This window comes from Tupaia chinensis, unplaced genomic scaffold (assembly GCF_000334495.1).
Source record: "Tupaia chinensis unplaced genomic scaffold, TupChi_1.0 Scaffold000377_2, whole genome shotgun sequence".
NCBI lineage: Eukaryota > Metazoa > Chordata > Mammalia > Scandentia > Tupaiidae > Tupaia > Tupaia belangeri.
The window spans coordinates 4,061,834-4,073,371 of record NW_006159876.1 but is presented as its reverse complement, the minus strand read 5'-3'; the positions used below and the strand labels follow the sequence as shown (position 1 = coordinate 4,073,371).

Genomic DNA, 11,538 nt, shown 5'->3' with positions numbered 1-11,538 from the left:
TTATCATAGGCTGGCTGAAGGAGGGGGAGGAGGGGGAAATGTAGGTACGGATGTCAAACGTGAGTGACATCCGAGTGTAATAAACACAGATGCTTTCAGGGTCTGAGGAAGCGGCAACTCTGATGAGAGACATTTCGCCATTAAAAAAAAAAAAAAAAAAAGAGGAAAGGAAAGATAGACTGGTTATTTCTAATTTGGTCCAGAAGCCAGAGTTAACCCTTGATGTTCCGATCAGTTAAAAAGATGCAGTTAGGAAGCAAAGAGCACACATACTATGCTCCTTTGGAGGACTGAAGTGAAAAATCCGACAAACGATATTGTTTTGGCTGCACAGGAAATAGAGTCCCCGTGGGGCAGGTCAACAGAAAACGACTTCGGGATTCGATTTAAAGAAAAACGAGGGGCCAGCAGGTGGTTGAGGTGCTGGACTCCCACATGGCCGACGGAAGTTCTAGTCTCGGGCCTGGTGGCTTGAAAATCACGCTGGACACAGGTGCGTGCATGCCCAGAATTCCAAGAGGAGAACGGAGAGGAAGGGATGGTGGCGTGGCCTCCCCCGCCCCCAGTGGATGATTTCTCATTTTCTCTCTTTCTGTCTGTCTCTCTCTCCAGCAAGCGTACACGCCCTATGGCAAAAACTTAAAAAGAAGAAGAAGAAGAAAGGAGAAAGAAAAACAAGGGCTGGCCATGACGGCAAGGTACTGGGTCCAGTGCAAGGTCAAGGTCAAGGTCGGTCGGGGCTGACTTGCATACCAGGCAGGCAGGCGCATGCTGGTGACCCTGGCTGGCTGGGAAAGCTGGGGGAAGGGTCGTGGCATGAGACCTTGTGGAGGGTGCTTGTCTTTCTCTCTCTCTCATAAAAAAAATAAATAAACTTCGGGGAAAATGAGCCAGCCACCCTTTTCTTGGGCAAAAACCTCCCTCGAAGCATCTGAGGATGAGATTCCTCTCACCCACACTCCCCAAGTTCCGTTCAGGGCGCAGGGTGGGAAGTGGCTGGGCTGTGGCTCCCCTAACTCCCACCTCCTTCTACCCCTTTAAGTTCAGTAGGGAAGGAAGTCTGCAAACACCTCCATCCAGCAAACCTGCCTCTCTGCATAGAAGAGAGTCATTTTGAGAGTCACAGACCCCTTCCCTGTCTCAGAAATTCCTCACCTCCAAGGAGAACCCTCCTACCCTGATCCCAAGAAGAGATGCGAGGACAACCGGAAGGGCTTCTCCCTCCACCTGTCAGGGCAGAGGGCAGTCTGCCTGAGGGGAAGAGGGGCAGATGCAGGAGTTACCATGGCCTTGAAGCAGACATGAGGTAGTCGTGTTGTTGGGGAAGGATGCAGAGATGGAACCCGGGCAGGAGAGAGGTGTGAGAGACAGCAGAGAAAGAGAAACAGCAGGGAGGGAGGAAGGGACGGCCAGAGGGATGGCCCTGGAACCAGAGAGCAAGCTGACTGGGAGACAGACCCGAGAACAGAGAGCAGAGCAGGGAGAGCGAGCGAGAGAAAGCAAGTTTTCAAAACCAGGCACTTCCCGAATTACAAAATCAAACTCGGAGTTGCTCTGAGGGGAGCCAGAGTGGCCCCCAGTCTGGGCGGGGAAGGGAGGCATTCAGACCCCACTTTCTCTCAGTCTGGCCAGACAGGAAGGCGGAAGGCGGGCTGGGGCTGTCTTTGTCAGACAGGGCATTGGAGACACTCTCAGAGTGTAATAAAAGGCTGGGGGGCGGAGGGGACCCGCGAGGCTGGGGACTGACCGCTCTGAGCACTGTCCTGACCTGGAGGATCAAGTAGGCCATAGGGACCACGGCCTGGGCCAAGGTCTCCCAGCTCTCCCACCAGAACACACGCGTGTGCTCCACACATGTGCACATCACATCGCTGTGTCTCACACGTCTCTCACATATCTCATATGTGTTGCAGAAAGGATGGGGGAGTGAAGGATCCTCTCCCCCAGCCAGAGCACCCTAGGAAGCTCCTAATGGCTTGACGACATTCGGTAGGCACAGGCCACATGCCACGTCCATGATCCACACAGCCTGCCCCGACTGCACCCTCTAGGAGAGCTCAGCAGAGGAGAGGGAGGCTCTGGGCAGGCCAGGGCTGGCTCCTAGAGGGCAGGGGGCCTTGGGGTTGCCGCTGCTCCCAGGGGCCTCCTCCAGAGCCTCACTAGGCTGGAGGTCCGGGTAGGGGCAGGAAGCACTGGCTGCCTCGGGCAGGCAGGTAAGTCTGTGCGGCCCTGTGGCTGCCTGCTCATGCCCTCCCAGCTCCCTGTCTAGCCAGTCTGCCCCCTGCAGATCTGTGACACCCGAAGTGGGATCAGGAGCCTCGGACAGCAGGGGATCCTCGGGCTCCAGGTCTTGGAGGTGGAGGCCGGGGTTCCCTCTGGATGCACTAAAGTCGGAGTGGACAATGACGTCAGCCTCCACCTGGTTTCTGCAGGCGGGGGGTGGCTTCTTCCTCCCGTTGCCCTGGTCAGAACGGAGAACACAAAGGTGAGAGTGACTGACGGCATCGGCCGAAGAGAGACCGACCCTCCAGCTCCAAGCATCCAGTGCCTGGAAGGTGGCAAAGAGCACACAGGGACCGTCCCACCAGAGACGCTGTCCAGACCACGTGAAGGCAGGGAAAATGCAGTCCTACCCGTTGGCCCTTGCCCGGGAGTTCCAGGACTCAGCCAGGCCTCTGTGGATCGGAGGAAGAACAGCATTCCCGGGCCAGGCTCACAGTCAGGTCCACGCTAATCGCGCTGTAGCCCACACAGGGCTGGGTAAGGAGGCACCACCGCGACCCGGGGGAAACGGGTTCTGACAGACTGGCCCGCCCTCTGCCCACTCAACCAATGGAGGCTCCATGCGTCCCGGCCAGACTCCTAGCATGCGGAAGTGATCACTAAGGCCCGTGTCCCGGCCAGACTCCTAGCATGCGGAAGTGGCCACCCAGGCCCCAGCACTGACCTTGATGGCATCATACACCAGGGCCTGCAGCAGCAGCGTCTGCCCAGTCCCGGAAGGGGGCAGCAGGGCCCGGGTCAGAGCGGGCCTGGGGCCGACCTGGGGCAGCTCGTAACCTGCCCAGGAACCTGCCCAGCTTGGCCCCCCTGGCTGAGCCCAGGAGATCTGCACAGGGGAAAGAAGGGGACATTGAGGACACGCCTGCACTGTCTGGGAGCGGGGATCACAAGGTCGGGCGGCCCCCTCTTTTATCCTCCCCTGCTGATCCCTCTCCCAAGGCTCCAGGTGAGGCAGGAGCAGAGCAAGTGGGTGGGTCTGAGGACACAGTCCCTAATCCTAGCCAGGTGGCTTAGGGATGGGTTGCTGCCAGCTAGGCGGATAGTACAGTCCCCGTGAGGCCAAGGGCCAGCCACTGCAGGCACCGCAGGGCCTGCTCTGCAGGGCCTCGCCTTATCCCTGCCAGTCCTACTTGGCCAAAGCCAAGCTGATCAGCTCTTTTGAGTCTCGGAGGTCTCCCCAGGGCGCGGATGAAGAGGGACCTGGATGCTTGAGCCACCCTGAGTCACCTGCAAACTCCCATTGGGAGCCCTCCACTCCGTGAGAATCAGGCCTGCCTATTCTTCCAGGGTAAGGCCCCTGGTTGCTTCCCTGCCCTGCCAACCCTTTCAAGGAGGGAGAGAGTACCTCTACAGCAGCTGCCCAGGGAGGGAGTGGGGCGTCCGATCCGCAGACCGGGTCACACGTTGTGCTCTGGCGCCCCCTGGTGTCCCGCTTGGGAATGACTGCAGTGTGGGCTCTGACCTACCCAGGCTCCAGGCTCACCTTCCTTTTAGAATGGCCCCGGCCGTCAGAAACGCCACCACCCATGAGACTGTGTACTTCAGCTCTGTCCTCTAGATCAGAGGGTGGTGGGGACCAGTCCTGGGGACGGGGGTGCACAAGGGACTCCAGTTCATGGGTGGCTGGGGGGCTCGGGGGGCCGAGCCGGGCCCTGGAGTAGAGAGCAGGATTCCCAGCGGCGGATGTGGTGGACAGGCCCGGGAGCGCTTCCCTGGAAAGAAGGCAGAGCAGTGGCGGTGAGCGGTGAGGAGGGGCCGGCAGCCCCTGGCTCCAGGCGGCTGAGCCCCGGATCCACAATCCAAGATGCTGGCAGCTCTAGGGGACGAAGGAGCAAAGCGGCTCTTCTTGCCCTTGCGGAGGGAGGCAGGCTGGGCTCCTCTAGTCCACCACCCCATCACCCATTCTCATGAAGGCATCATCCTTGATCCCTTCATGCCAGAGTCCTAACCCTAACGGGGTTCCGAGGGTCCCTGCTGGCCCACACTTCAGCCCCTCGGTTGATGTCCCGTCTGTGCCCCCTCGCCCACCTGTGGGGGCTGCGGCGCAGGCCGGCACACATGCAAGCCAGGAGGCAGAGGAGGCCCAGACAGACACCCACAATGATGCCCGTGACCGAGTGCACATCCAGGGAGTCTGTGGAGAAGAGAGGGGACAGCGCAGTCAAGGCCAAGCCCCAGCAGTTCCCTCCCAGGCTCACGGAGCAGGACTTCCTGTGACAGCTTCAAGAGACCTCTCCCCTGGTCACCCTTGGATAAGACTCGTAGCCTTCTTTTTTTGGGGAGGGGTAGATTTTTGCTATAAAGTGCATGTTCTCACCAGAAAGACAGAGACAGAGAGACAGAAAGTGAGAAATCACCCCCCAGGGGGGATGGCCATGCCGCAATCCTTTCTCTTCCATTCTCCTCTTGGGATCTTAGGCACGCACGCACATGCGCCCAGCGTGAGTTTAAGCCACTGGGTCTGGGACTTGAACCGCGGTCTGGGAGTCCAGCGACATAGCCATTACGCCAACTGCCGGTCCCAAGACTCGTAGCCTTCTGAGGCCAGTAAAGGCGGCCCCTGGCTTCATAGGGACTTACTCCTACCATCCCCAACTGCCCGCTCCACACCAGGTCCAGAAGCACGGTCTCTTCACCCAACTGGCGCTTCGCCTACCAGCCTGGGCTGGCTTCATGGTGTGCAGCCGCGAAGCCTCACGGGGCCTACATGCCGAAGACTCTGTGAGTGGTTCAGTGCTCTGCTGCCACCATCGGAAGATTCTGGTTTTTTGTTTTTGTTTTTTAATTGCCAGAAACTGCTCTGTGTTGCAGACAGACAGAGAGAGAGACAGAGGGAGGAAGAACCCACATGGGGCATGGGTGCGCCTCAGTTCCCTTTCCTCCGTTTCTCTGTCTTATTATGACAGGCACCTGGTGTGGTTTACAGCCGCTGGAGTGAGTGCCTGAACCACATGGTCGGCCATATGACATCTGGCTCCTTTAACCGCCAGGCCAGGCCACAGGGCTGGCCAACCATTACAAAGATTCTCAAAATTCTTAATAATTCTGGAACCAGCAGTTGGCATAATGGCTATGTCACTGGACTCCCATGTAATCAACTGCTATTTGAGTCCCGGACCCGGTGGCTTAAACTCACGCCGGGTGCATGTGCGTGCGTGCCCAAGATCCTGAGAAGAGGAGGGAGGAGAAGGAATTGCGGGGTGGTCATTCCCCCTGGGGGGTGATTTCTCGCTTTCTGTCTCTCTGTCTCTCTCTGTCTTTCTGGAAAATGCACATGACCTATAGCAAAAACCTCTCCAAAAAAAAAAAAAAAAAATCATAGTAATTCTAATAAGGAGCCTGGCATTTCATCTTGCACAGGGCCCTGCCAGCCCGGCTCTTTTCCTCCACCAAAAAGCTCACCTCATTAGGCCAGGCCTCCGGGCACAGCACTCTAAGAAACGGGCCTCTAAACCAAGCCAGTCCCCAAGAATCTGAACCCACAGTCGGCTCAGCCACTGAAGGTTTCCCTTCCTAATTTGTCTTGTCCCCACCAAACCAGGAGGGCAGCTCTGTGAAACTTAGAAAGTCGAGGTGCCCAGAGGTAAGGAGCGCTGGGGCAATTGGGCTGCCCCTCCTCATACCTGAGAGCTTCTCCTGGAGGGTGATCACGTCCTGCAGGCGGGAGAAGGGCCCCGGCCCCACCTCCGTGCGGGCCCCCATCTTGAAGAAGTACCTGGTGTCGCTCTCCAGGCCGTGCACCTCTGCACTGAAGATGTTCCCTGGAACGAGGGGAAGCGGGAAGCAGTCCCAAGTCTGCTCCTTCCACAACCCCCAGAAGCAGCCTCAGCACCCCCTGGAGAGCCGGCAGCGCCCTCACCCTCGGTGGTGAGCAGCGTCCACTGGTGCTCGGGCTGGCTGTGGTTGCTGCTGTACAGGATCAGGTACTCCACGATCTCGCCATTGGGCTCCGTCGGCGGGCACCAGTGCAGCCGGACGGTGGACGGTGTCAGGGGGCTCAGGCGCAGGTCGGAGGGGGGCGTGGAGGGCCCTGGGGTGCCACAGAGGAGACAGGGAGAGCCGGGACCACTGAGTTGCCCTGGCCCTGGGGGTGGCTGGGAGGCAGGGCATGAGGACATGGCTCCCTCTCCCCCTTCATTGGGACAAGCCACAAAGCCAAAACGGGCCTGCTCTCCGGCTGGGGAAGTTCTGGAAAACTGCGTGGGGTTGGGGGTGGCCATTCCTCCACCCTCTCCTTTCGGGAACTCTAGTCCACTGGACTCTGCCCAATCGTGGGGTTCCGCGGGTGGCTCAGATAAGATGGCTGGTGGGCACTCACGGTCAGGCAGCGTGGAGCGCTCCACCACGGAGCCGAAAGGGCCGTCCATGTCCACGCCGTGGGACTGCACCGCGAACTCGTACTTGGTGAACGGCTTCAGCCCGCCGATGAGGATGTCCTCTCCAGAACTGCGGGCCGGGGCGGCAAGACCGCGGAGAGCCGCTCAGCCCCCGCCCCTGCTCCCCTGCTCCCCTGCCCTCCACCCAGCCCGGCCCCTACCCTGGGAGGGGAAGGGGCTCTCTGGCGCCACCCACAGGATCCACAGAGCAGTCTAGATGTATGTTACCCCACGTTCCATCTCCAAGCCAAGCCTCCTCCTCCAGGGAAAGCTCCTGGATTAATCCAAGTCATCTTCCACCCAAGGAATCACCTCTGACCCATCTTTATCTCAGTTGCATTTTGCTTATGCTACAGCTCTAAGTAACTACTGCTTTTAATTCATTAGTTAATTAAAAACAGTTTTTTTGTGGGACCAGCAGGTGTTTTGGTGGGGCACTGGACTCACACATAGCTGACTGCAGTTTGAGTCCCGGATGTGGAAGCTTGCTTTCTCACTCTCTCTCTCTCCCCCTCTCTCCTCCCACCCTCTCTGGTCAAATTTAATAATAAGTAAAATTAAATAGTTCTATAAACATTTTTTCTCTTTTTTTGGAGAGGTTTTTGCTATAGGGCACGTGCCCTCGCCAGACAGACAGAGAGACAGAAAGCGAGAAATCACCCCCTGGGAGGATGGCGACGCCACAATCCCTTCTCCTCCATTCTCCTCTCAGGATCTTGGGCACACACGCACACGCGCCCAGTGTGAGTTTAAGCCACCAGGTCCAGGACTTGAACCGCAGCTGACTACATGGGAGTCCAGTGACATAGCCATTATGCTAACTGCTGGTCCCCCGAGTTCTAAAAAAATATTATTAGTAGTAGTATAATAATGATTTTGCTATACAGGGTGTGCACTTTCCAGAGACAGAGATAGAGACAGAGAGGGAAAATGAGAAATAACCCCCAGGGATGGGGTGGGGGAATGGCCACATCCCAATCCCTTCTCCATTCTCCTCTTGAGATTTTGGGCACACATGCACATGCACCCAGTGCATCTCTCAAGCCCCTGGGCCCAGGATTTGAACAGCACAGTCAGCCATGTGGAATCCAGCCGCCTTAACGACCACATCACCTGCTAGCCCCAGTAGCTACCGCTTTTTATGCACTGCTTCCTCCGCTGAGCGGATGCCCCCTGGCCCTGGCTCCCACCTGACCAAGGCCTTCTGAGGACAGCAAGGGGCTGCCTCTTCCCCTCGGATGGGAGAGAGAGGTCAGAGACACGATCTGTTCCGTCTGCTGTCACTTCTCCAAAGCCTGCCCCCCTCTGCTGCCGGGGAGGGGATCAGGCAGACTCCCTGCCCAGCTGCTGCCATGCAGGGCCTCGGTGCCCCGTGAGCAGGTGAGCCATGGGATGTTCTGAGTCCCAGGCTCCCTGTCCCCACCGCCCACCTGCTGAGCCTGAGCCTTCGTCCCCACCTGGTGTAGTAAGTGACCAGGGAGGAGCCCCTAGTGGCTGAAGCGTACAGTGTAGTTGACGATCTTGACTGTGGTGAAGTCTGGCTTCTTCCACCGCAGCCAAATGGACGTGGAGCTGGTGGATTCCGCATGGACGTGGGCCGGGGGCAGCGGCGGACCCCTCTGGATGGGCAAGTCTGGAGGGCGAAAGCGAGAATTTGGGAAGAGAGGGAGGCCGTCTACAGAGGCTCGTGGCGTCCGAGGCTCTCCATTTTGCCTTCTCTCTTTTGCCAAGGTCTCCTAGCATATAATGGTCTCAGAGCGGAGTGGGGACTCTGTAACCCGCAACAATAGAAAACACCCAGAGGGCGGGACCAAATCATGGCAAGTTAATGCAGCGACAGTCCAGCCCTGCCACTCACTGTGTGACTGCGAAGTGGCTTCCCCATTCCCACTCCATACGCTGGAAACGGGGCTGCTAACACTGTCTACCTCATGGGGTTGTTATGAGAACTTAAATTAGTTACTATTTGTGAAGCTGGTTGAAAAGTCTCTTGGCATAAAAGTAAATACTACGTGATAATAAGTGCTTATGATATTAACATAAAGTAAAGTAAATGGCATGAGAGCGGGTACTTTGGGTTCACCCCTAAATCCCAAACACAGAGCGGGCACCCAGGAGATACTCGGTAAAACACTGGCTGAGTGAATAAATGAGCAAACTGGAAGTGGAACCCAGGGTTCCCGACTTCTGGTTGAGCCCTTGCACTAAGCCACCTAGGTGAAAATCAGCCTGGGAATTTAGGGGTGAGGGAGTGCATGGTGAGTAGCCAGGGTGCCCAAGATAGCACCTGCAGCCGGTACCCCACAGTGGGAAGAACGCCGGGGAGCCAGAGTCCTGGTTCCACTCCAGGCTCCGTGCGACGGTGGGCACACGGGCTTAGCTTTCTGAGCCCCCGTTTCCTGGTAGACCCCACAGAGATACTCCTCCTGTGCAGAGTTTAGGGATAATCCGATAATCTACTGTAGGCAGATGTGTTTTTTGTTTTATTTTTATTTTATTTTATTTTATTTTTAGATTTTTGCCACAGGGTATGTGTGCTTGCCAGAGAGAGACAGCTGGAGACAGAGAGAGGGAAAGTGAGAAATCGCCCCCGGGAGGGATGGTCACACTGCAATCCCTTCTCCATTCTTCTCTCGGGACTTTTGGGCACGCATGTATACATACCCAGCAGAATTTTCAAGCAGCCAGGTCTAGGACTCAAACCCCAGAGTCAGCCATATGGGATCTAGCACCTTAACCACCCCATCTCCTGGCCCCTAGCTGTGTTTTAAAAATTGCTTTAATGGGGACCAGCAGGTGGCGTGGTAGTTACGGCATGGGCTTCCCACATGGCCAACAGAGATTCCAGTGCGGACCTGGCAGCTTGCTTTCTCACTTTCTCTCTCCTCTGTTTGGTGACTGTATGTGTCCTATAGCAAGTTAAAACAATAATAATAAATTAAATTAAATAATTATATTTTTTAAATTGCTTTAAGGTAAAACCTGGGGTCAAGAGTCACTGCTCAGAGACTGTCAGTGGTTTAGTGGTAACACAACTGGACGCACATTGCAAAGGTCCTGGGTTTGTGGCCCGACACTTCCCTGGGCACACTGGGTCTGCAAACATGCCTTTGTCCAGTCTGCTGAGAAGGCATGAAGACTGCTGGGTGCCTGTCTCTCTGTCTGTCTGTCTCTCTTATGAAAGAAAGAAACTGGGCCTTGGAACCAGCAGTTATTGTAATGACTATGTGGCTGAACTCCCATGTAGTCGACTGCGGTTTGCGTCCCAGACCCGGTGACTTAAACTCACGCTGGGCGCATGTGTGTGTGCCTAAGATCCCGAGAGGAGAATGGAGGAGAAGGGATTGCGGCATGGCCATCCCCCCGGGGGTGATTTCTGTCTCTTTCTGTCTTTCTGGTGAGTACATGCACCCTATAGCAAAAAACTCTCCAAAAAAAAAAAAGAGAAAGAAAGAAACTGGGCCAGCTGGAGGCAGGGTGGTTAAGGCAGCTGGATCCCACAAGACTGACTGAGCCATTCAAATCCCGGACTGGGTGGCTTGAAACACACACCAGGCACGTGAACATGCATGCCCAAAGTCCCGAGGAGAATGGAGAAGGGATGGTGTTGTAGCCATCAACCCTAGGGGTGCTTTCTCACTGCCTCTCTGTCTCTCTCTCCAGTGTGCACATGTGCCCTAAAGCAAAATTTATAAAACAGAAAACAAACTTTTCTAAAAGTCCTAGAAGTGAAAGAAGCAGAAAGATAGCCACCACAGGGCCCCAGTGCTATGAGCTGCGCCCCATGTGGCCTGCCGCTGACTGGGGAAGGTCACAGGGCTGGTGATGGCTGGAGGGACCCGCCCCGATCTCAGGGCACACACATACTAGTGGACTTGGAGGCTCTAGATGCAAACCGGAACCTCTCATGGGTCTGGCCTATGGGGCATAGTGCCACTGCTCAGCCCCAATAAGAAAACTTTAAAAATAAAAAAGGGGACGGGGGGCTGGCAGGTGGCATGATAGTTGAGGCACTGAACTCCCACATGGCCGGTATTGGCTCCAGTCTCAGATCTGGTGGCTTACTTTCTCACGTTCCCTTTCTTTCTGGTCAAAATTTAAAATAATAATAATAATAAATAAAATTAAATATTTTTTATTCTTTAAGAAAAGGAGGAGCCAAGCAGGTGGCATGGTGCTTAAGGTGCTGGCTTCCCACATTGCTGGGCACATGAGCGAGCACGCATGCCCCGAATCTTAGGGGCAGAACAGAGAAGGGATTGCAGCATGCCCCGCCCCCCGGGGAGGGGTGACTTCTAACTTTCCTTCTCTCTACCTCTCACTCTCTCTCTGGTGAGCGCATGCACCCTATGGCAAAAACCTAAAAATAAATAAGTAAATAAAAGATGGGGACCAGCAGATGGCGTAGCAGCTAGGTGGCTGGACTCCCACATGCCCAACTGCGGTTTGAGTTCCAGACCAGACCAGAAGGCTTGAAATTCAGGCACGTCTGCGTGCCCAAGACCCCGGGAGGAGAATGGAGAAGGGACTGTGGCCTGGCCATCTCTCTTGGGGGTGATTTCTGTTTCCCTCTCACTGTGTCTGTCTCTATCCCGCCCCCCACCCAATGAGCACATGTGCCCTAAGGCAAAAACCTCAATAAATAAATAAATAATAGATGAACGAATGATGAAGCCTGCTTCTCTCCGTCCAGACCTTCCACATCTGCTCTCTGATCAGCGTTAAGATCCATGGGCCTCCCAGGGTGCGGACTGGAGCCTCTATGAGGATGTAGAGCTACAGGAGGACCCCGACCTAAGAGGGGGCCTGTGGGCGTGGCTGAGGCCGCCAGGCCTGCCCACCAGGCTGGCCCGGAGTCCCGGACGGAGCAGCAGCCGGG

At 56.1% G+C, this 11,538-nt stretch overlaps 1 protein-coding gene across 1 annotated transcript in view; it reads right to left on the bottom strand.

Annotated features, from left to right (window-relative positions):
* Nucleotides 1-816: 816 nt before the first annotated feature.
* Nucleotides 817-11,538, bottom strand: part of IGDCC4 (immunoglobulin superfamily DCC subclass member 4) — a 47,458-nt gene continuing 36,736 nt past the window's right edge. The window contains 9 exon segments of the mRNA XM_006153513.1: nucleotides 817-2,461; nucleotides 2,948-3,109; nucleotides 3,767-3,995; nucleotides 4,312-4,417; nucleotides 5,907-6,044; nucleotides 6,143-6,313; nucleotides 6,602-6,729; nucleotides 8,117-8,152; nucleotides 8,154-8,292. Coding sequence (XP_006153575.1) covers nucleotides 2,048-2,461; nucleotides 2,948-3,109; nucleotides 3,767-3,995; nucleotides 4,312-4,417; nucleotides 5,907-6,044; nucleotides 6,143-6,313; nucleotides 6,602-6,729; nucleotides 8,117-8,152; nucleotides 8,154-8,292 — 1,523 coding nt within the window. The 3' untranslated portion in view covers nucleotides 817-2,047.